Source organism: Mangifera indica, chromosome 3, assembly GCF_011075055.1.
Source record: "Mangifera indica cultivar Alphonso chromosome 3, CATAS_Mindica_2.1, whole genome shotgun sequence".
Classification (NCBI taxonomy): domain Eukaryota; kingdom Viridiplantae; phylum Streptophyta; class Magnoliopsida; order Sapindales; family Anacardiaceae; genus Mangifera; species Mangifera indica.
This window is the reverse complement of record NC_058139.1, coordinates 5,768,554-5,793,984: the sequence shown is the minus strand read 5'-3', so window position 1 is coordinate 5,793,984 and position 25,431 is coordinate 5,768,554. Positions and strand designations below refer to the sequence as shown.

The 25,431-nt window shown below is 35.4% G+C and overlaps 5 protein-coding genes across 5 annotated transcripts; 2 read left to right on the top strand and 3 right to left on the bottom strand.

Moving 5' to 3' along the window:
* Positions 1-952: 952 nt before the first annotated feature.
* Positions 953-2,572, bottom strand: LOC123212580 (mitogen-activated protein kinase kinase 5-like). Its single transcript, XM_044631756.1, has one exon. The coding sequence runs from the start codon at positions 2,223-2,225 to the stop codon at positions 1,194-1,196; it is 1,032 nt and encodes a 343-aa protein (XP_044487691.1). The 5' UTR covers positions 2,226-2,572; the 3' UTR covers positions 953-1,193.
* Positions 2,573-5,744: 3,172 nt separating this feature from the next.
* LOC123210903 (uncharacterized mitochondrial protein AtMg00810-like) lies at positions 5,745-6,989 on the bottom strand. The gene has a single exon (XM_044629397.1). It carries the CDS (start codon positions 6,987-6,989, stop codon positions 5,745-5,747), a length of 1,245 nt encoding a protein of 414 aa, XP_044485332.1.
* A 9,025-nt stretch (positions 6,990-16,014) lies between these two features.
* On the top strand, positions 16,015-17,761 carry LOC123212483 ((R)-mandelonitrile lyase-like). The gene is made up of 2 exons (XM_044631643.1): positions 16,015-17,522; positions 17,619-17,761. The coding sequence occupies exons 1-2, from the start codon at positions 16,018-16,020 to the stop codon at positions 17,662-17,664; spliced, it is 1,551 nt and encodes a 516-aa protein (XP_044487578.1). The 5' UTR covers positions 16,015-16,017; the 3' UTR covers positions 17,665-17,761.
* A 1,375-nt stretch (positions 17,762-19,136) lies between these two features.
* LOC123211725 (D-3-phosphoglycerate dehydrogenase 2, chloroplastic-like) lies at positions 19,137-23,021 on the top strand. The gene is made up of 4 exons (XM_044630577.1): positions 19,137-19,771; positions 21,192-21,568; positions 21,657-21,767; positions 21,856-23,021. The coding sequence occupies exons 1-4, from the start codon at positions 19,138-19,140 to the stop codon at positions 22,621-22,623; spliced, it is 1,890 nt and encodes a 629-aa protein (XP_044486512.1). The 5' UTR covers position 19,137; the 3' UTR covers positions 22,624-23,021.
* Positions 23,022-23,163: 142 nt separating this feature from the next.
* LOC123211730 (small nuclear ribonucleoprotein E-like) lies at positions 23,164-25,361 on the bottom strand. The gene is made up of 6 exons (XM_044630586.1): positions 25,129-25,361; positions 25,001-25,027; positions 24,840-24,902; positions 23,769-23,847; positions 23,612-23,657; positions 23,164-23,481 (listed from the first exon to the last, which is right to left on the bottom strand). The coding sequence occupies exons 1-6, from the start codon at positions 25,168-25,170 to the stop codon at positions 23,472-23,474; spliced, it is 267 nt and encodes an 88-aa protein (XP_044486521.1). The 5' UTR covers positions 25,171-25,361; the 3' UTR covers positions 23,164-23,471.
* Positions 25,362-25,431: the final 70 nt, after the last annotated feature.

Below are 25,431 nucleotides of genomic sequence, written 5' to 3'. Positions count from 1 at the left end.
CCAATTTGATGAATGATTTGAGAATAATAAGGAACAGAAATGAAGAAGAGGTAACTTTTTAAAGTTTACCTCTCTCTCTCTCTCTCCCTGTTAATGATTATATAGACTAGAACTCTAATAAATTACCACAAAAGTTAACCAACCAGACCAGGCATAGCATGTGGCACTGCCTTCCAAATTATTGTCAACAGTAAAAAAGTTAACAATAATAACAAGTCAATAACCAAAGCTTAAATCTTCATCAATTTTTTACAAATTTTGATTAAGAGATTATATCATTCAATTGTCACACCTCCCAATTACATGTAAAGTCTAATACTAAGTCAGCATCATAGCAGTTGTCAGTAGTAAGCCCCCACCACACAAAAACAAAAACAAAATCAATGGCAGCCTGTATATTCACAGTTATTATTCATCCACTTGGTCACCACATTGCAACACTACATTAAAGAAAAAGCTAAAATTGCTGCCAAAAACATGTTATCAGAATGAATTTAAAATACACCTCCTTGTAACAAAATGGTGTTCAAAATGCAGGAAACAGTGAGGTTATATCCTTCCACAAAATCTCTGAAGATCTTTACTTTACCCATTTTAGAAAGAAACATATACATGCTTTCAAAATGGCAATAAAAACTTCCCCTTTATCAAAGCTATAATGAGATTATTAAACAACCATTAAAGCTTAGCATCCTGACAATGAACAAGATAGTGATAAAATCAAATCATCCAAAAACATCTTATAAAAGAAAAAAAGGCAAATCTAATCCAACAATTAATGAACTGAGCAACGCAAAATGTAACCAAAAATAGCAAGATTTCAGTACCCAATAAACCCAATCCCCCAAAAACCAATCTCCATATCTCATAACATCAAAAATCTAATAACCAAAACAGAAAAAAGACAAAAACTTCACCATACTCATCAGTAATTCCTTTTCTGATAAAACAATTATCAAAAGACAAGATTCATTCATTGATTAATTTGATTGAAAGTTGATATTCATCCTCATCATTCATCCATATCCATACTTGAAGCTCCTCCGTTAATTTCATAACCCCAATCATCTAAACTCCCCTAAAAACCAAATCCCACCTCACCCATCATCATATCAAACAAAATTAAGAAAAAGAAAGAAACCAAAATCAAGATTTAACATTGATCCATCCATTCACTAATGAAGTAAAAACTACTAAGAAGAAAGTGGGCGTGGTGGAGGTAACAATTGATGAAGATTCTGATGCACCTGATTCGTTCCTCCTCCCCTCAATATAAACGGATGCTGCAATAACTGCGCCGCCGTCCACCGCCTAGGCGGATCCCTCTGTAAACAACACGCTATAAAATCCCTAAAATCCCTAGACGCTGTAGGCGGCGCCTCTGGTGGCTGTGACATACATATTGCCATCATCAAACTCGCCCAATCCCCCTGCCGCCCCACCGAAAATGGAAACCTCCCAAGATAAAACTCCAAAATGCTCACCCCCAAACTCCATATATCTCCGGCGTGTCCATCATATTGCCCTTGATTCAAATCCGTATTGATCCTCTCCGGACTCATATAAGCTATTGTACCCACGGAAGAGTTACAAGGATCCATTGTTTGTGCCAATATTCTACTGACCCCAAAGTCGGCAATTTTGACAACTTTTCTTGAATTTATTAACAAATTTGAGGGCTTTATGTCCCGATGAACAATGTGGCGACGCTGTAAATACGATAATCCGCTTAAGACTTGTCTAGCGAGATCTGAAAGTAAGTTTTCTTGAGAAATTCGTGAGCCTTCGAGAGAGCCACCATCCATGAACTCTAAAAGGACTTGGATTTCGCCGTTGTGGTCGAACATGTCGTGGCACTTGACCACGTTCGGGTGGTCGACATCTCGGAGGATCTCAATCTCCCGCAAGATCTGACGGCGCACGGCGTCGTCGTGGTTTCCATAGATCACTTTGAGCGCGAAGACCCGCGAAGTCGGCCGGTGGACGACTTTGTAAACGGTGCCTCCACATCCGCTCCCGACTCGGTTGAGTCGCTCGAGTTCGTTGAAATTCATCACTATGTTGTTGTTCTGACTCGTTACCGGGGCGGAGTACGGCGGAAGAGGAAGCGGCACCGCAATAGGCGCGTCACGTTGCGGTATTGGTAGGGTTAGGTCCGGCCGTCTCCGTGGAATTCGCCTATTACGCGACGATGCCGCAGACGTTGGTGGTTGAATCGGCTTCATAATCGGACCAAACTTCAAAGATTTGTAGCGTTTTTGAATGTTTCCTCAGCGAATAAACTAACTCAAGACAACAAATTTAAAGACCCAATAAGATTTGGGGTCTGATTGGAAGATATTGTTGTGTAAAATTCATGTCAAAACAAAAGGCGAAAGAGGGAGAGAAGCTTCGCCCGATTCGCCAAAAACACAAGAAAATGAAAATTTTGGAATTTTAGAAAGAGAGAAAATAGTGATGAAAGTAAAATGCAATGGTAAGGTAAGTAAATAAATAAAGGGGGGATAAGATGGTCAATTCAGATTAGAAGTCGCAAGGAATCGAGATTTTTTGACGTCTAGGATTGGAACGTGAAGATCACGTGTTTTTGTTTGATTGGGAGTTGGGGTAGGGTGAGTTGTGATTGGTGGAAATGCGCGTGAAGACAAGTTGGATGTTTGAATGTATCTAAGCGGACATTTACAAGGTCAATACAAATATAAATTATGTCATTAAAAATAATATATTAACTAATTTAGTTGAATATATATGACTTATAGCTTGTAAGTTTATAAGCCAAATTTTGAATTTAGTTGTATTTTGGAAATTTAATTATTATTGTTGCCGGAATTGAAGAAAGTAATAACAAATTTATGTATAATCAATTGATTTTTAAAGAAATTGGACAACGTAAGGGAACCTTCCATTAGACTTCAAAAGTTTACCCAGTTGACTTACCAAAGTAAGTGTAAGAATTTTATGTCACAAGGGTTTGTTATAATTTACCATTTGACATGGTCACACATGCTTTTCGTAAAATCTTGTCCATGGATTGAGTTGACGTATTCTTGCCTGTCTAACTTAAAAACACTTTATCAATAGGGAAAACATGTGTCATGCTGTTTGCTTTTCAAAATCTAGTTAGAGTACCTGGTGATATTTCAAGATTAAAATCTTGTCTGACATTATATATTGATTATGTGGTCAGACCTAGGGTTTTACAAAATGGATATCAAAGCTCTGTAAATCGAGCTTTCTACAAAGGAGGAAATCTTGTGGAGGAGAGAAGGCAGGGTCCATAGGCTAAACACTCAATTGTGGATCACTACGCGGAGCGGGCTGAAAAGTTCAAGGCTAAACTGGAGGAAGCGGTCAAGGAAAAATCCAAGGCTGTGGAGAAGCTAACAGTAGTCTGAGATTGAAGACAGGGTGAGGGACCAAGTCTTCAATGTATTCTATACGATTTGGCTTCAACATCCAACCCTTGACTACTCCTATCATATTATTATTCTCTTATTAGTATAATATAATGTACTGTGAATTTTCCCTTTTCATTTGAAGATGTCTCTTGACAAAAAATGGACCCAACGCTCTTGCCTCCTGCACGATTCTGCTTTGCCAAAATCTTCATCTATATTGTCCCTTTCTTCTCCAGCGATATTCATGCTTTTCTAGTTAATTTAGAGAAAATATTAAGTGGAAAAATGAGGAATAAAATGGAAGCATTCTTGGATGTCATTTCCTTTTGTTTCATGATATAGTCAGGAAGGCAAAAAGAACTTGATAGTTGCATTAGTAAAATCTAAAATGTAATTAGCATTGTAAAGTTTTCTCTTCAACGTATTATTTAACTGTAAAAAGCGGACATAAATGTACTTTTGGAGATTATTCAGTATACAAGCCCAGTTTGCTATGCCTCTCCTAACGTGCGCATATTGTTTTTCTTCTTGTTCTGTCTTCTGCTTGGCCTCTTGAAGCTCCTGTGCTCTGTTTGCATTTCTGGCTGGTGCACATGTTCTCTTCTCTTGGTGGCTGCAAGATTAGATCTCTTTGGTCCTGTTGTTCTGCTGGGTTCTTGGTTGGTTGTTGTTATTTTGGATTTTTTGCTGAAGTAGTTTCTTGGTTTGTTTAGTTTGTTCTGACTTGTCCGTTTAGTAGTTTTTTCGCTCGCCTCCTTTAAGATTGGTTAAACTTAGTTCGATCCTCGGTTGAGTGTCCCTCGTTTCTGTTAATTTTACTTACAAAGAAAGAAAAAACCACTTTCGGTCCACCAATTGAAATTTTACAAGATCGGAAGGTGATAAATAACGTAGATGTTTTCTCTCATGAAAGTATTGATTTCCTGAGAAAATTAAATTATCTCACATTAATTAATAATTATGAGAAAATAGATTGATAGCAGATTACAGCCGATGAAAATGAAAATTAGAAAAATTTCTTGGAATAATTTGCAATTTCGCAGGCTCTAAAATGCCTTATTTGCATTAAACAGCTGAATAGATACACCTTTTTTGGTCATGGTTTCTAATCAAGAGTACGAAGTTTTCTTTTAATTATCTCCACTACATAAAACTCAAAACTTTTCCTTGCAAATGCTCTTTTTAAAATTAATTATTATATTTAAAATCTGAAAATAGTTCATAACTAGAACCAGGTAATTAAGATGTACCTAATAGAAAAAACTATATATATATAAAAAGGTGAAATTAATTATTTTCTAGGCAAACTTTTTTCAAAAGAGGAATTACAAATCAAAATTATAAATTTGAGGAATGGAATCACAGATCCCGTGGGGGGCTTGGTGGTTCGTTAGCCGATAAGATCAAAATGTTTGGTCCCCTGTTCGAGCCTGTTACGGTTGGTAAATAAGAATGAATTACATTGTTTTTCACCCAAGTTTTGCTCTCTAAACGAGGTATTTTAAAATACCTTTTTATTTCTTTATATTGGTTTTATATATATATATATATATATATATATATCATATTGGTTAAATAAATAAATTTAAAAAAATTTTATAAATATGGTAAAGATTTGAATTCAAACTATCTGATCTTGAAATATCATTTAAATTATATAATTTAAAATGTCATTTAAACTTATATTTTTTTATACAAATTTGTCTATTTCACTCAATCTATCTTTTGAAGAGGATTTACTTCATTTTTCTAAGATAATAAATCAAAAAACAAAATTTTAGAGATCAAAAAAAGCGAAAAAGAAACTCAGTGAAGGAAAAATATGTGAATAAGATAGAAAAATTCATAATTTATTCGAGTTCGAGAAAAAAATTTTTACTAATTGATAAGATCAAATAAGTCTTACAATATGAATGAACTTTCAATTCAAACGGTAAAATTCTTGAGTAGCCACGATAAATTTTGATCCCGTGATTTTTTGATTCTTACATAAGATAGATATTGTATAGTTATTCTATCTTTCACAATTTTTTTCATCCCTGCCAAAATCTGAGAGAGCAGAGTTGGTTCAATGCGGTGAACCAGAGAAGCTTAAGGAAAAAGAGTAAAAAGAATTCTGATTTTATTGCTTGTCTTTCTAATCTTTACATGCAATGGCTTTATATACTGTAAACTACAATGTATTTTCGGTAACATAATATTTGTACAATCAATATAAACATGATTCTAGGAATGTGATTGCTGGTTATCTGGGATATGATATGGTTTTGATTTGCTTGATCTTCTGGATATGATTTGCATGATTTGCAGGGATGTGGATTTGATTCTGACTTCCAATACTCCCCCTCAAGCTGGTGGTTTGTAGATGTCATAAACTCCAAGCTTGTGTAAGAGATAAAAATGTTGTTTTGATCCCAGAGGTTTGGTGAATATGTCAGCCAACTGTTCTGTGGTTCGAATGTGATAAGGTTTAATTAAGCCTTCCTGTATTTTGTCTCTTACAAAGTGACAGTCAATCTCTATATGCTTAGTTCTTTCATGGAAGGCTGGATTGGTAGAGATATCCTTTGCTGCCTTATTGTCACAATAGAGTTCAACTGGTTCTGAGATTATCACGCCCAGATCTTTTAATAGACCACGAATCCATATTATTTCACAAGTAGTTTTTGCCATTGCGCGATATTCTGCTTCAGCTGAAGAAAGAGAGACGGTAGGTTGCTTCTTTGTTTTCCATGAGATAAGAGAATCCCCAAGTTTTACACAGAAACCTGTCAATGATTTCCTTGTCATAGGACATGTACCCCAGTCTGAGTCGCAGTAAGCCATTACTTTCAGGTTTTTATCGCGAGGGAATAATAACCCTAGACCTGGACATCCTTTTAGGTATTTAATCACTTTTAAAGCTGCATCCATGTGGGACTGTTTTGGTGCATGCATGAATTGGCTGAGGATCTGAACTGCATAACTAATGTCTGGTCTGGTCATTGTGAGATAGATTAGTCGTCCCACTAGTCGTTGATATTCGAGATGATCCTGTAGTGGCGAGTCATCTGCTGTTTCACTGTTACGATCGTATTCTTGACTAGTGAGTTTGACATTTTGTTCTACTGGGATTATACTTGGTTTGCAAGCAGATAATCCAGTGTCTGCTATTAACTCCAAAGCATATTTCCTTTGGCTGAGGACGATTCCATCTGCAGATCGAGCAATTTCAATCCCCAAAAAATATTTTGGAGATCCCAAATCTTTAATCCTGAATGACTTATGGAGATGACTTTTCAGCTGTTCTATGGCGATCGTATCATTTCCAGTTATGAGGATATCATCTACATAAACTACCAGACATATGAATGATTTACCTTGTCCTTTTGTGAATAAGGCATAATCATGTTTTGACTGTTTGAAACCCAACGTGATCAATGCTTCAGTAATTTTGGTGTTCCATTGTCGAGACGCTTGTTTCAGGCCATACAGAGACTTTCGCAGTCGACATACCAGATTATCCTCCCCCTGTCTGCGAATTCCTGGTGGAACTTCCATATAGATCTCTTCATCTAAGTCCCCATGAAGAAAAGCATTGTGAACGTCCATCTGATGAATAGTCCAATCATAAGAGGCTGCGATGGCGAGGAGTGTGCGAACTGTAACATGTTTGATGACAGGCGAAAAAGTCTCTTGGTAATCAAGTCCTTCCTGTTGGGTGAACCCTTTTGCAACCAACCGAGCTTTATACCGTTCAATGGAGCCATCAGCCTAGTGCTTGATCTTGAAGACCCATTTGCAACCAATGGGTTTTCTATGAGATGGTCGTGGTACTAAGTCCCAGGTTTTATTGAGATATAGAGCTTCTAACTCTTCAGCCATTGCCTGACGCCACTGAGGTAATTGAACTGCTTCCGAATATGAATTAGGTTCTCGATATGCAGAGATGTGACTGATGGAGACTCTGTGCTCTGGAGATAACCTGTCATAATTAATATATTGAGAGATAGCATAAGGTTCAGATGAAACAGTACAAACATAGTCAGTGCTCCAAATAGGAGGTTTGGTGGTTCGTGATGATCGTCTCAAGGGAGCTTGTGCAGGATCATCAAGGGTAACTGGAACGTCCATGAATGGTGAAGTTGAATCTTGAGTAGGTGAAGATGGGACAACACCTTGTTCAGATCCTGTTGATAGACCGCCAGTGTTGCGAGGCAATGGGATAACATCATATCTTTCTTCAAGGAACTCATTGTGTGTCATTGGTGGTAAACCAATTGGTGTCGTGGCTGTGATCTCATTAGCAAAAGGAAAAACATCTTCATGAAATGTGACGTCTCTACTGATGAAGAATTTATCTGCTGCCATATCATAAAGACGATATCCCTTTTGTAGTGGAGGATATCCCATGAAGACACAACGAGTGGCTCGAGTGTCAAATTTGTCTTTTTGCTGAAGTTTGGTGGAGTAGCAGAGACACCCAAATACTTTTAAATTTCTGATGTCTGGTTTTTTGCCAAAGAGAAGTTCATAAGGCGTTTTATCACCCAGAACCTTGGTTGGCATTCTATTGATCAGATAGGCTGCCGTGACCACACAATCTCCCCAAAATTTAGGTGGTATTTTGGATTGGTGTTTAAGAGCACGGGCTACTTCTAATAGATGCCTATGTTTTCGTTCCACAGTACCATTTTGTTGGGGTGTGTAAGGGCAGGAACTCTCATGTAAAATTCCTTGAGAATTAAGGTAAGTAGTGGTGGTATGGTTAAAGAATTCTTTGGCATTATCTGTTCGGATTCGTTGGATTTTTGTGTGGAATTGAGTTTGGACCATGGATACGAATTTCAAGAAAAAGGGATGTGTTTGGGCTTTTGAGTTCATGAGGTATAACCATGTGGCACGTGAAAAGTCGTCCACTATAGTAAGGAAGTATTTGGATCCATCATAATTAGGAGTATTATAAGGTCCCCAAATATCCAAATGTATTAATTGAAATGGTTTTATGGTTGAAGTAATGCTTGTGGGAAAGGTAGTGCGAGTTTGCTTAGCAAGGGGGCAAATGGGACATTTTGGATATGGAATAGTACTTGAATGTCCTAATCTTTGATGGGAAATTAATGACATTTTATTAATTTGATTTGTATTACAGTAAGGAGAAGTAATACAAGTTTTATTCAATAAAGAAAATGTCTTGGGGTTCGGTGTCCAGTAGTACAGCCCATGTTGTTCTTTACCCAAGCCCATCAGATTGCCAGTCGAATGGTCCTGAAATGTGCATATAGTAGGTAGAAAGGTTACTACACATTTGTTGTCTATGCATAGTTTGGAAACGGAGATGAGGTTAAAGCGGAATGTGGGTATACAAAGGGCATTTTTAAGTGTGAGTTCGCCTAATTGGACATCTCCTACTTGGGTGGCTTGAGTTGTGGTCCCATTTGGTAATTTGACGGGTGTTGGAGGAGATAGGTATTTTTTGTTGGTACAAAATTTTGGGGAACATATTATATGGTCACTAGCCCCTGAATCTATTATCCAAACATCCGAAGAAATAAAAGTATTAAAACACGAAACCGTACCTGAGTATGGAGTGGAGATGTCATTGCCTTTTGGTATCTGATTCAGAAGTTGGATCAATTGATCATATTGTTCAGACGAAAGACCAGTTGTAGCTCCCATACTTGTTGAAGCCGTTTGATTTGCAGTGGGCCCTTCTACCTTTGTTTTGCTGAATCCAGGACGACCATGCAGCTTCCAACAAGTGTCTTTGGTGTGGTTACGTCGTTTGCAATAATCACAATATAGCTTTCCCTTTTGTTTGGGTGGCTGATTGTAATTATTAAAATTGCTTGGGACTTGACGAACATTGTTAAAAGCTTGGGTGCCAAACGGATTTTGAGCTGTGGATGAATATGGGCCGTTAGATCTCTTGACTCCATCCTGGCCGTTGATCTTGCTATTTAAATTAAAGCTTTGATCTTGCCCTATTTCACCATCTTCTCCAGACGTCTCCCTCCTTTGATAAGCAGCCAAAGCCGCCATGCCCTTTTCTTCATGGTGACCGAGACTCCTCTGGCTTTCATCTTGGACGGCAAGGTGGTACGCACGTCGGAGCGACGGTGCTTCCGCAAAAGTGAGGATATGGGTTCTGAAAGCCGCAAATCCTTCATTCAGCCCCATCAGAAAACGCGTCAATCTCTCCCGTTCCTTCGCGCATTGGATCTGTCGGAGAACCTCCGGTGGTGCAACGATCGACTCTTCAACAGCATCCAATTCGTTCCAGGCGGCAGAAAGCTTGTTGAAGTAGTTCGTGACGGGCAGATTTTCTTGTCGGATCTCCGCAAGAATCTGTCGAACGCTGTAGATTTTTGCAAGGTCTAAAGCTCCATACATGTCTTTGATGAATCCCCAAAGCTCGCCGGCATCTTCTGTAGGTGGTAGACCAGCCGCGATCTCTTCAGTCAGACAATTGCTAATCCAGGCGCGGACAAGAGTGTTACATCGCATCCAAAAGCGGACAAGATCGGGTTCCGTCGGCATGGGTACAGTGCCATCGATGAATCCAATCTTGTCCTTTGCGATGAGGGCTCTTCTGAAATCCCTAGCCCACTGTGCATAATTATCGGCTCCGGTCAGCGTCTGTTTTATCAACACGAGTTCTGGTCCATCCGATGGTGAAGCATAAAGAACATCTCCAGGCTCCGGTTTATTTTTGTTTGAGTGAACCAGCCGAAACGCTGGCATTTGTGATGTTTCGGTGGTGCATTCGGGTGATGTTTCGGTGGTTGCTTTGATTGGTTCCATCTAATCCAATCTTTTTCTTTGTGCAGATTGATGGAATACGAGAATGTTGAAACTGAAGACCAAGAAGAAAAAAAAAATCGGAAGATCACAGAAGGAGCAATTCGGAACGTTGCTCTGATACCATGCCAAAATCTGAGAGAGCAGAGTTGGTTCAATGCGGTGAACCAGAGAAGCTTAAGGAAAAAGAGTAAAAAGAATTCTGATTTTATTGCTTGTCTTTCTAATCTTTACATGCAATGGCTTTATATACTGTAAACTACAATGTATTTTCGGTAACATAATATTTGTACAATCAATATAAACATGATTCTAGGAATGTGATTGCTGGTTATCTGGGATATGATATGGTTTTGATTTGCTTGATCTTCTGGATATGATTTGCATGATTTGCAGGGATGTGGATTTGATTCTGACTTCCAATAATCCCTCTATAAATAATCCAATATTGGTTCACAGTCAACAACATCTTCACCATCAAAAGTAAAGTAACGATGAGAAAGTGTTGAAATAAATTGCTAATATAATACCAACAACGTAAAAAATGAATGATCGACATATATGTCCACCACAAAAATCTCAAAACTTTTCCTGGCAAATGCTCTTTTTTTTAATAATTATTATATTTAAAATCCGAAAAGAGTTCATAATTAGAACCGGGTATTTAAGATGTATCAAATAGAAAAAAATATAAAAAAGTGAAATATATTATTTGCTTTTTTTAAAAAGAAGAATTGCACAACAAAACCGTAAATGTGAGACCTTTGCGTACCAGCCTTGTGTGGACTTGGTGGTCTGTGTGCTTCTGAGATCAAATTGTTGGTCTCGGGTTCGAGCCACCAAGGTTGGTGTATGGCCAAAGGACTATTTCTCACCCAAAGTTTAGTGTATTTTCAAACTTTCACCCAAGGTTTGCTTTGGAATTCTCAAGTTCCAGCCCTATTTCTATCCAAATGAGGTGTTTCAAAATACCTTTTTCCTTTTTTGCATTGTTTTTATTTACTTGAAATAATTGCATGAAAATTTTTAATTCAATTGTTTCTAACTTTTTATCTTCCTACTTTTTTGAAACGAATTTATGATTTAGAATAAAAATAAATTCCAGTCAGCACATAAGCTTAGATTGTTAAAAAGTGAAACTGAAAAAAAAAAAGAAAAGGAAAAGTGGTGTTTTCATATGAAAAGGTAAACCTGATAAATTTCAATTTTATTCATTCACTTGATATGATATGAAAAAAATCAGATTAGGGTTAAGTTTTTTCATACGAAATTTATTTTGGGTTAACTTGATACGATTTAAAATTATGTTAAATCGTGTTAAAGTTCATGCAAAAATAATTTGATACGATCTAAATCAATTCGAATATTTAGAAGAAATATTACTTTAATAGAATTTATTAAAAATAAATTATAAAAATATTGAAAAAACAATATCATCGGCGGTTAAAACCTTTACAAATTATATATCGTTGTATTTTTATATAATTGTAATTATTTATATTTTTTAATTTAAATATCTTATTTTGTTATTAAGTAGTAAGAATATGATTTACCTAGTCAAATTATTGATGTGTTTTAAAGATTTTAGTATGTAATTTTTAGATCATGTGTAAATAAGATAAAATATTGTATTATATATTTTATTAATAGAATATTGATGTAATTTGGTGAAAAATTAAAATGGTAAAAATACTTTACAAAATAAAAATAATAGATAATTTTAAAACAACTTGAGTTAGAATAGATCAATGTAAATATTTAAAAATTGAATTATGATTAAAAAAATTCAGTACTATTATAATTTCAATTACATTAAAATTAAAAATCTTTAATATAAAATTTAAACTGACATGAGGCAAACTATCAAACCTACCATTCCTTGAGCCGATCAAAACCTCAAGCAACTTTTGTTATAGGATATGTCAAGTGAAGTGAACAGACAATACTACTCTTTATTATATATTTCTTAAACGACATCATTAAAATAAAACTTTGATCCTTTATTTCAACGTACGGTAAAACATTAAACCCGTTCTAAACTATAAATTATGTTGAAATTTGATTTGGATCCAAATTGTTTATTATTTATTATTAAAAGAAAAGGATATATTTAACCAAATTTTAATTATATTATAAAACAATTAACTTCAATTATAAAACCTCTCCAAAAAAAAAAAAACAAAACCCCCTACTGTCAAAAGACTCAAAAAGTTCACTCTAGAGTCTCAAAGATTACATGATTGTTTTTAAAATCAGATCGAATAAATTAGTTCAATCAATTAAACCAGAAATTAACTCTAAATTCGATCCAATTAATATAAAAAAAAGTTTATTCATTGACTCGATCAAATCTGATAAAAATTTGTATAATTAGGTTTGATCAAAATTTATGGTGTTTTTTAAAAATTTAATTATTTTTGAGCAATTTGATTATTTTTTATTAGATTAAATAATTTTCTAAAAATTTGTAAGAAAAACAATTAAAAAAAAAAAGTATCTCATATCTATTGAAATATCTTCTCTAAGTAATATCTTATATAATTATGTTTTTTGTTTTTTTTGTATCATGAAATTGAAATATTTTTCATTATAATTATTTTATTGAAATCAAATAAATAATTATTACTCTTTAAAAATGATATATTTTAATTTTCATGGATATGGGTATCCTCACTGATTTTACTTTTTACAAATTTTTAAGTAAAATTTATTCATTATAATTTGTAATAAATTAAACCAATCAATTTTTAATCAAATTATAAATCAATAAGGTAATCAATTTGATCACTGTTCCGATTTTAAAAACATTAGATTACAGATGAGGTCCCGCTCTGAAACAACTTTATAATGATCTTTAATTGAATTCACACCAACGCCACCCACACCAAGCCTTCGATCAAAGACTGCCAAGTTTTGCAAACGCTCATTTTTTAAAGTAATTATTACGTTTAATTAGAACCAGGTACTTAAGATGTATCAAAATCAAATAGAGAAAAAAAATATAAAAAAGTTAAATATATTATTTGCTTATTTCTAAAGAAGAATTCAAAACAAAACCATAAATTTGAGGTTGCGTCGTACTAGCCCTGTGTGGACTCGGTGGTGTGTTTTTTTCCAGGGATCACTGTATTTGGTCCCGGGTTCGAACCTCCAGGGTTGGTACATGAGATTGCTTAGAGCATACGATACATCTTCCACCTAAGGTTTCGTTTGGTTTGGAAATTTTCATTTCCATTCCTATTTTCATTCAACACCCAAATGAGGTATTTCAAAATACCTTTTCTCTTGATCTACACGATAGCGCAACTTCTAATATGAAAATGTGAGTTTAAGTTTTTCTCATATTTGTAAAATTTTTTAATATAATGATTATAGATACAATCAATGAGATCTTTCAAAATATTTTTTTCATTGATCTAAGGGTTAGCAAAACTTCTAAGATAAAAGTTTAAATTTAAACCTTTGTCATATTTATAAAATTTTCTGATATGATAATTATAAATCTGATCAATGGGGCACTTTAAAATACCTTTTCTTTTAATCCAATAATATGAAGGTTTGATTTCGAATCTTTGTTATATTTATGAAATTTTCTTGTTTAAAGATTATAGATCCAATTAATGAGATATTTCAAAATACCTTTTTTTATTATTATTATTCAAGGGTTAGCAAAACTTCTAAGGTGAAAGTTTGAATTCGAACCTTTATCATGTTTGTAAAATTTTCTAGTATAGTGATTATAAATCTAGATAATGAGGCATTTCAAAATACATTTTCATTTAACCTAAGGGTTAACAAAACTTTTAAGGTGAATGTTTGAGTTCGAACTTATATCATATTTATGAAACTTTTTAATATAATGATTATAAATCTGATCATTATACCTCATATTTATCAGTCTAACAAATATAACAAGTCTCTGATAAAAAAAGAAAACTGTTCTTTTCCTTGAATTATTTTTCATTTACTCAAAATAATTACATGAAAATTTTTAATTCCATTGTTTCTAACTTTTTATCTTCCAATTGAAATACTTTGGAGCCCTTTTTTTTTCTTATATGGTCTAAAGCTCAGTGACATACTCTTTTTAGACGAATTTGTGATTTAAAATGAAAACCAAAATAGCTATTGGCATTTAATATATTAAGATGTACCAAATAGAAAAACATTATATAAAAATGTGAAATATATTATTTGCTTTTTTCAAAAGAAGATCTGCAAAACAAAACCATAAATCTGAGAACTCGACACACCGGCCTTGTGTGGACTTGGTGGTGCATGTGCTTCCATGATCAAATTGTTTGGTCCTGGGTTCGAGCCTGCAAGGTTGGTACATTTGTCCAAAGGACTTATTCCCACCCAAGGTTTAGTGCAATTCCAAACTTTCATCCAAGATTTGGTCTGGTTTGGAAATCTCAATTTCCAGCCCTACTTTCAACCAAATGAGGTATTTCAAAATACCTTTTTCTTTCTTTGCATTGTTTTTAATTTACTCAAAATAATTGCATGAAATTTTTTAATACAGTTGTTTCTAACTTTTTTTTCTTCCAGTTGAAATACTTTGTGCTATTTTTTTTTCATATGGTCGTAAGATCAATGACTTACTTTTTTGAAATGAATTTGTGATTTAGAACGAAAACCAAATTTCAATCAATGTATACTCTTGTAACGTAAAAAAGTGAAACTGAAAATAAATAAGATATAATACTAGCAACAACAGAAATGATAAGATAGCTTAAGTGATAAAAAAAAAAAGGTTACGAATTGAAATCCCTTTTAATAATATATTAAGATGAAATAAATATATTCAGAATAAAACAATTATAATGAAAATTAATTCATTAATAAAATTATGGTTTGAAATAAGTGCCCCAATATATTAATATATCATAATATAATTAATTGGGTAAGCAAATAGTACTACTTTTTATTATATATTACTATTAAAATACAACTTGGATCCTTTATTTCAATATATGGTAAGTAGTTAATAAAACATTGAACACATTTTAAACTATAAATTATGTTGAAATTTGATAATTTTAAATGATAAAAATTGTTTATTATTTATTATTATTAAAAGAAAATTATATATTTAACCAAAATTTAATTATATTAAATAACAATTAACTTCAACTATTAAACCTCCCTAAAAAACCCAAAACCCCCTGCCGTCCAAAGACTTCAAACGTTCTCAAAGACTGCTGATGAGGCGCCACAGAGAATCCCGCTCTGAAGCAACTTTATAATGATCTTTAACTGAATTCTTAACGCTCTGCTCTACGCTTCGCTCGTTTTCCTCCCCGAAACCGCCCAAGCCTTTAATTTTTTCTTCGTTTTTCAAGATTAAACAACAAGAATCGTCTTTTCTCAATATTAAACACGAACAATCTTTATTTCCTTACTCGTCTTTGATTAGGAATGGCCAGACCCTTTCGGTTTTCCCTTCTTCGCATTGTATTTTTGGTGATTTTCTGTTCAACTGTTTCTTGTTCTAGACGACATTATCAACAACAACCTCAAGGTTAATTTTGCTCCACTCATTGTTTTTCTATGCTCGTTTTACTTCATTTTCTGTTTGACTCCCGGGAAAATGCAAAATAATTAGAGAAAATTCATCCGTTTTCTCGGGAAACAAACAAACTTTCTTTTCGTTTCTTTTTCAGTTTGATAAAAGAACAGAAACCTTGTTGGTTTTGCTGAACTGGGTTGTGTTTATAGTTTGGAGAAAATAAAAGAATCAGCTAAGATTAAAACTTTCATTAACTTGTTTATTAGTTTTCATTCGATTTTCTTGATTAACACACAAATATTTTTCTTTACATCAGAACCAAGTTACATGAAGTTTGTGTATAATGCCACGGACTTTCCATCAGAGGACTACTATGACTACATTATTGTAGGAGGAGGCACTGCGGGGAGTCCATTAGCGGCAACACTCTCAGAATCTTTTAAAGTACTTGTTTTGGAACGTGGTGGTGTGCCTTATGGCAAACGCAATTTGATGACTCAAGAAGGGTTCTTGGCCACCCTCTTGGACGTTGATACTTATGATTCTCCTGGTCAAGCCTTCAGATCTGAGGAAGGAGTTCCAAATGCTCGAGGCCGTGTTCTTGGTGGAAGTAGTGCCATCAATGCTGGGTTTTATAGCCGGGCAGATCAAGATTTCTATCAGAAATCAGGTATGCATTGGGACCTTAGAGTTGTTAATGAGTCTTATGAGTGGGTAGAGAAGCTGGTTGTGTTTAGGCCTGAGTTGAGAGGTTGGCAATCTGCTGTTAGAGATGGGTTGTTGGAGGCTGGTGTTGATCCTTATAATGGGTTTAATTTGAATCATGTTTTGGGGACTAAGATTGGTGGTTCAACTTTTGATAGTTCAGGTAGGCGGCATAGTGCTGCTGACCTTCTTAGTTATGCAGAAGGTTCGAATATTAGAGTTGCTGTTTATGCAAGTGTGGAGAGGATTTTGTTGGCATCTTCTTCAGCTGATTCTGGGGCTAAACAGACAGCAATTGGTGTGGTTTATCGTGATGCAATTGGGCGGTATCATCATGCAATGTTGAGGGAAAATGGTGAAGTGATGGTATGTGCTGGTGCTATTGGGAGTCCGCAGTTGTTGTTGTTGAGTGGCATTGGTCCAAGGCCTTATCTATCGACTTGGGGGATTCCAGTGGCATTTCATAATCCATATGTTGGGCAGTACCTTTATGATAATCCAAGGAATGGTATCTCAATTGTGCCTCCAATCCCACTAGATCACTCATTGATTCAGGTTGTTGGCATTACTGAATTAGGGGCTTATGTTGAAGCAGCCTCCAATGTTATCCCTTTTGCATCCCCAGCTCGGTCTATTTTCATCGGGACACCATCTTCGCCTCTTTACGTAACTGTGGCTACCCTCATGGAGAAGATTATTGGGCCAGTTTCAAGTGGTACATTAAGGCTGGCTTCAACCGACATCAGGGTGAATCCAATTGTTCGGTTTAATTACTTCAGCAACCCAGTGGATATTGAAAGGTGTATCAATGGCACACGCAAGATTGGTGACATTCTAAGGAGCCGATCCATGGATATTTTCAAGTTCAGAGATTGGTTTGGTACTAGGAATTTCAGGTTTGTAGGGCCTGCATTGCCTGTTGATCAATCTAACCATGCCCAAATGGCTAATTTCTGTCGTCGTACTGTTAGCACTATATGGCATTACCATGGAGGCTGTGTTGTGGGGAAAGTAGTCGATGGTGAACACCGTGTTCTTGGCATCGATGCTCTCCGAATTGTTGATGGATCAACGTTTAAAATATCACCAGGAACCAACCCTCAGGCTACCTTGATGATGCTTGGAAGGTAATTCGCTTGCTTGTTCTACCTTATCTATTAACTCTGTCAATGGCATACTTGTATAAGGGAAATCAACTAACATATTGGTAATTCATTTGACAGATATGTTGGATTGAAGATTCTAAAAGAGCGAGTGAGAAATCGATGATCATTTTCTTTGTGGTCTACATAGACTAGTTGTATGTAGCTTACTCTGCTGCTAATGTCTGCCATCTTGCTAGCTGTGCTGTGAAAATTTTGTTTGTTTGTTAGGCTTATTGATTCATTCATTCAAAGAAGAACACGTCTCGCTATGAGAAAGTGTTGTTACTGCTATGAATATTAATAATGAAAAAGCAGTTGGTTTATGCTTTTGTATTTGTAATATTGTACTAGTTGAGTTGTGGAATAGAATCAATTTTTCTTCTTGAAATTCCTATTCTATATTTGGTTCTTTGTTACCCCTGGAGCTCTTTGGTTTTTGTTTATTTGGATATTGTTATCATAGTGTAGCGGATTTGGTAAAAAACTTTATACTTAAACAATCATCTAATGGTCCATATTAGAGATTTTTTTTTACCCAATATAATAAATTTATGTATGACAAATAAATATACAAATAATATATTTTCAGAATTTTGACATGTTGAAATGACAAAGAGGGTCTGCCCTCTCCTCTCCATCATTTTTGTAGGAGTGAAATAGTGGTCAAGATTTGGTGTATGTCGACATCTTTAAGTATACAAATGGGCCACAATGTGGGTTTCAAATCCCTCTTTTAAGTTTTCTAAATTTGCAAATTAATCAAAAATGATGTTTAGGAATAATTATTTGTGGATTAAATTGAAATGAGATGAAAGTCTTTCAACATCGTACTATAAAATATAAATTATAACAAAAAAAAAATAGTGATTGAAACGTCAGAAATAAAAGAGGGGGGGGGACCCAAATAAAAGGACTAAATGAAAACTTGGCCCTACCCACCCACTCATTGTGCAATAAATAATAATTCACCTGGTTACACATGAAGACAAAAATCAGATAATTCACTTGACTCTCCTTATATATAAAATTTGTTATTTCTTAATTAAAATTTGTTTATTAATAATATATGAAAAAACCCAATGAACTTGATATTATTCAACCAATAATTTCTATATAATATGTTTGCATTTCTACACTTGGCTCTATTTTTTTTTTTTTATTTGTGAATGCAGTAATTGAGAAAGGAATCTTGGATGAGCGTAAAGTTGATTCTCATGTGGACACGTGTCTTTAATCAGGAAATGGGAAATCTTTTAGTTCAACTTTCCAGCCAGTTCTTGAATTCATCTCACAACTTGTGATTGAAATCTGAGTGTTAGAGATAGATATCATAAATGTGCACATGAAATCAAGTAGTAGTACAATTATTCTCTGCCAAGCAAGTATTCCCCACTCAAGGGTAGATTTTTCAGTGATTACAATCATTTGATATTATTTCATTAATAATATTATAATTATAATTTTATATATAAATAATAATATATAAGTTTCTAGTAATCAGAATAATTACTGGTTTAGATTTTATTATTACCTCTCTTGACAATCACAAGTTTTTACCATATAGCATCCATCCATCAACCATAAACATCTCTCTCCTATGCACCAACTCTCACCACAATTCCTTCCCTCCAATTCAATGGCTACTTCCATTTTTTATTTTTCTTCATCAACCAAACCCTTCTTCGCACCTCTCTTTTCCTCCTCAAAATCTTCCTGCATTTCTTTCCACCCCACCTTTCTCAACCTCTCCCATTCTCATCATATTTCTCCTTCATTGTCCGTCGCAGTATCCCTGAAGACCCAAGAGATCGTGTCCTCCAACTTCGAGAATCTTGAGCAACTCATTTCGGAAGATAGGCCTTCCATCCTGGTCTCCGAGAAGCTTGGAAATGCTGGACTTCAGGTTTTGAGTGGCTTCGGAAAAGTTGAGTGCTGTTATGATCTTTCTCAGGAGGAATTGTGTGCCAGGATCTCCAAGTTTGATGCGTTGATTGTGAGGAGTGGTACCAAGGTTACTCGCCAGGTTTTTGAGGCCGCCAAGGGGGGGTTGAAGGTCGTCGGACGAGCTGGTGTTGGCATTGACAATGTAGATCTCCAGGCCGCCACGGAGTTCGGCTGTTTGGTGGTTAATGCCCCCACCGCCAACACCATCGCAGCCGCGGAACATGGCATCGCGTTGCTCGCTGCCATGGCCAGAAATGTTGCTCAGGCTGATGCTTCCATGAAATCTGGTAACTTTAATTTATATTAGGCCAAAGCACTTCTTCCCACCCAAAGTATGCTATCATCTGCAAGTTCTCCCTATTAATTTTGAAAATTTTATTTATCTCCCTATGAACCGTTAAAATTAATAAAACCTAACCTCTTAAAGTTTTATCTCTTTTTTCCCCTCAACCCCTAAAAATTAACCATTTTTCTTTAGGCCAAGTTTTAAAAAATAGTATTCTCCTCCTAAGGTTTAGTTTTCAATCTCCGACATCAAATCCGATTTCATCATCGACAACGAAACTTTTTGATGCATCACCATGCTTCGGCGGTCTCTCTTCCCTCTTCTAGAATGCCGGTTGGCCAAGATCTGGCTTGAAAAGTCGAAGAGCTTTGTCTCCTAACAAAGCTCTTCGACTTTTCAGGCCAGATCTCGGTCGACTGGCTTCTAGAGGAGGAAAGAGAGACCGTTGGAGCATGGTGATGTCTCTGGAAAACTTCATCATCCGCGATACCGCATGCTTTGACGTCGGGGATTGAAAACTAAACTCTAGGAGAGGAATGTTATTTTTTAAAACTTGACCTAAGGGAAAATGGTTAGTTTTTAGGGGTTAGGGGGGAAAAGAGCTAAAATTTTAATTTATTTTTAATATTATAGATAAAATAAGGATTTTACCCTTTAAACTATTAATTTTAACTGTTTATGGGTAGGTAAATAAGATTTTCAAAGTTAACGAAAAAAAACTTGAGATGACAACATACTTTGGGGGGTGGGCGGTGAGGGGAGGGAATAGTCCCTTGGCCTTTATATCATATATTTTAATACAAGATCTAAACAGTTTAGTTTATATATAATATTATTTATCATGGGCTCTTATAATAAATTCAGATCTTTTTTTATTTATTTATTTTTACTCTAGATGCAATAATTAGGTACAAATTTTGGAATTTTAATAATCTTTGACATTATCTAATAATCTTCTGTTTTAAACATAATGAAGTTAAAAGCTTGCTTCATGCTTAAGGGAGAATGATTAACGGTTGAATTTTCACTTATATACTTTGGTTTTATTTTATTCCCTTTATTTTGGCATTTAGCCTGGTCGCTTTCATAAACAATTGGAAATATCTGAAAATGCTTTCTACCCACACATATTTTAAGGTGAAACAAGAGAATTGGTAAAATACCGAGCCAAAATTAACTGCAATTATTAGAACATTTATACTTTTTACAATTTGTTGTTAATAGAACCCTGTTTTTCAATCCATACTAATCTAGTGCTTCCTTACAGAATTGCTCTAAAATTTATGGAGAGTGAGCGACAGCCCACCAAATTCACGTTGAAACTCTGGATCTTCCTTGATTTTCTTGAGTTACTTGTGACCTTTCAAAAACAAATGCAATTGTCCTCATTTAAAACATTTATGAATGGTGAAATGTGACAGGAAAATGGCAGAGGAACAAGTATGTGGGAGTGTCCTTGGTTGGAAAGACATTGGCAGTGATGGGATTTGGGAAAGTTGGGTCAGAAGTTGCAAGACGAGCAAGGGGTTTGGGCATGAATGTTATTGCTTATGACCCATATTGCCCAGCTGACAGAGCCCGTGCTGTTGGTGTTGATTTGGTCTCTTTTGATCAGGCTCTTGCTACTGCAGATTTCTTCTCCCTCCATATGCCTCTCACTCCCACCACTGCTAACATTTTCAACGACCAAACTTTTTCTAAAATGAAGAAGGGAGTTCGCATCATCAATGTAGCAAGAGGTGGCGTTATTGATGAAGATGCATTAGTCAGAGCTCTTGATAATGGAACAGTTGCCCAGGTATGATTCTTAAAATTATGCAGATAGAATCATATTATGTTAACAGATGAGATGCGTGAAATTTTTTTACCTAATGTTGATGAAACAGGCAGCACTTGATGTATTCTGTCAAGAGCCTCCGGAAAAAGAGAGTAAGCTAGTGCATCATGAGAATGTTACTGTCACACCTCATCTTGGAGCTAGTACCAAGGAAGCACAGGTATGATGTTTCAGCTAGCTCTTGTGAAAAATGGGATCTTAATTTATTTTTTGCTAATGTATCGATGTGTATGTATCCTGTATATCAGGAAGGAGTTGCTATTGAGATAGCAGAGGCTGTAGTTGGAGCGTTGAACGGGGAACTTTCTGCTACTGCCGTCAATGCTCCAATGGTTCCTGCTGAAGTATTGTCGGAGTTGGCTCCATATGTTTTGCTAGCTGAGAAGCTTGGTAGGCTAGCTGTGCAGTTGGTGTCTGGTGGGAGTGGAATCAAAACTGTAAAGGTGACCTATAGATCATCTCGAAACCCAGATGACTTGGACACAAGAATTCTACGAGCCATGATCACAAAAGGCATCATTGAACCGATATCATCCTCATTTATCAATCTGGTAAACGCAGACTTCACAGCTAAGCAGAAAGGTCTCCGCATTAGTGAAGAACGTGTGGTTGTGGATTCATCCCAAGAGTTCCCCATAGATTCAATCCAGGTGCATGTATCCAGTGTTGATTCTAAGTTTGCTAGCTCTGTTTTAGACAATGGAGATATAAGCATTGAGGGTAAAGTGAAAAATAGGTTACCTCACTTGACATGTATCGGATCATTTGCCGTGGACGTGAGCCTGGAAGGGAACTTGCTTCTCTGCAGGCAGATGGATCAACCTGGAGTGATTGGCAAGGTTGGTAACATACTTGCAAAGCACAATGTGAATGTCAACTTCATGAGTGTAGGGAGAACTTACAGGAGAAAACAAGCTGTCATGGCAATTGGAACTGATGAAGAACCAAGCAAAGAGGCTCTCAAGGAATTAGGCAATGTGCCTGCCATTGAAGAGTTTGTGCTGCTTGAGTTGTAGAGAGAAAAATCTCTGAACTTGCTCAAACTGGCAATCAGACTGCATTTTTATGGCAACCTAATGGTTATGCAATTAGTAAACCGACAATAATAGCTACATATCAATAAAACAGAAGGTAGCGGTATCTATGTCTATAGTGAGCTGGTGATATTTTGATTTCTATGAAGTCAAAACTGTTGTTGTAGTAGTAGTAGTAATCACTGATTGTTTTTTTTAAGTTGGTGGTGGTTGTATTAGAAGTAGCTCTCAAGTTTTAATGAAGATGTGTATGAGGGATGTCTTTCCCGTATCAAGGCAAACAGAAACCGGAAAGATTTCCAGCTTGTCATAGTAATAGCCCTTAAATGTGCTTCCGTAGACCATTACTGTGTTTAATGGTTGTGTGGATATTGGATTCAGTTTATTCAGTTTTAAACTAGGAATTATGCCAAACCAGAGCGGTTTCATAATTCACAGCTTTTAAACACCAAACTCTCTGCAGAACTGATACCACATTCATAACTTTGCCTAAATAAATATTTCCTTCTATTCAAACAAGGCTGAAGAGTAATCATTTTCCCATTGGAATAACCAGTGAAATCTTAAGTTTGGGGAAACCATGGAAAAGGGTCTTCTGTAATTATAAAATGGGGATAAATTTTGCAAACAGAATATCATAAAAATAGCAGTACATCGATAGTCAGTCTCCAGATTCATTGTTACAGCAGACGGTGTACTGAAAGCTTAGCAGTGAAATACAATATTCTGCTTGATTGATTGCCTAGAGTGAATTCGAGGAAGAAGATTGACCACAAAGGAAGAAAGAGCAACTTCGTAAAATCACAAGCCACCATCAATCAACTCAATTATCATTTTCCCCTGGACACAGAAAATCTTTTTCATGAGACAGTTAATTTTTACAAGAAAAATAGTTCACGCAGGAAAAAAGATATGGAATATAAACTTTGTGTGTGCATGTGAGCGTGAATTTGAGGGATAGGGAACATACGTATTCATCATCAGAGTAATATTGTCTCCCTTCAAGAGTATCCTCCCTATAACATTAATAATTAGCTAACATAGTGAAATAATAAAAACTCTTGCAGATAATACAAGTAGTCATTCGTAAGTCCCTTTTTCTTAACAAAATTATCTATGCAACTCACCCAGTGACTTCCTGGTCTTCTTCTTTACACTGACTTCTTCAGCATCATCCAAAACCAAATTCATGTACTCATCAAATCCCTGAAACAAACGATGTACCAGAATTTAAACGTTATTGTTCAGAACATAGTTTTTCCTTATATGAGAAAAAGCCTCCTCAACAACATACATACATACATATATATCATACTAATTATTTCTGTGCCAAAATTTTTTGTTACTTCTTTAAGTAGGAACAGATTGCATTACCATTATAGGTAGATGTGTTTCCTAGACCTACAATATGAAACACCTCAGACAAATTATCAAAAACAAAAAGAAAAAAATTCTTAACGAAGAATTTCAGAGTACACTCACAATAACAAAACTGAAGAGCAAATATAAAAGAAGAGAAAAAACAGAATTAGTTAATACTTCCAACGTAATTAGTGTAATCAAACAAGGTATTTGTCACTAATGCCCAGTCAATGTAAGAAGCTTGGTGGAAAAAGGCATTCGGGTTGAGGGAAATTTACTGCAATTGACCAAGAACAATTCACAAATGTTTCATCTTTTCTAAAAACCCATATAGAATTTATCACATAAAGACGTATGAATGTAGGACTGATAAGTTATGCTATAATAGACTAGAAACAGAAGTAATAACAACTCAAGGTCTTGAGACACAACTGATTCAGATGCCAACTCCAGTAAATATTTAATTTCACCGAATGATGAAGACAAAATCAAGAAATTATTTGCAGTCTATATAAGATGTGTAAAAGTTTCGTGCTGGACTGCTTAATAAAATAAAATAAAACATTAAAACATTAAGTATCAATAATAAAGGATTAGGATCTTTTTAACATAAAATGAAACACAGGTTCTCAACCATCCATTCAATGTAACCCAATGGTTAATATTCGAAGTAAAAAAGTGGCATTTAATACTGTAAAGTCAGCAACAGAAATGGTTGAAAATTAAGTCACAATTTCAAGCTAAAAGATATATTTTTAAGTGAAAACTTTCAACACAGGTATAGTTTAAGCCAGCAATGACATTTTAAAACAAAAGAAAAGGGAAAGGAAACATACAATGATTCGGCCTTCGATTCTCAGATCTTTCTGCTCAAACAGCCAAATCTGAATGCGTGCTTTCTGCAAAAAATTAAAACCAACAAGAAATCAAAGCGCGAACGAAGATAACGACTTATATAAAAAGAAACAAAGAGAAAAACATGAAATTTGACACTTACGCTTTGGAGAAACCTGAAAATCAGGTTCTGCAACAACAAGACATGAGCACAAGAAAGTTAATTACATGTGAAATAATAAAACTACTACAACTTTGTGGGTAAATAATGAAGAAAATAAGCAGTATTACAATGGGTTGGGTCATAATCCTCTGGACTTTCGTGCTGGCCATGGTTGCTGCTGCGCCTTTACTGGAAAAACTTGTTCCTTTGTTCTTCTTCGTTCACAAATGGTTAGGCGAAGTGTGGAGTGAAACCGGAACGCTGCAAGTGCAAACCCTAAACCCGATACATGTCTAATTGACCATTTTACCCTGAGAAATGTGTGGGACTTTTAACCTGATTGGACTCTAACCTTATTGGGCATGGTACACTCTCACCTTATTGGACTTGGTTTTGGATTGGGGCAATCCTTGATGGGAGATGCATTTAAA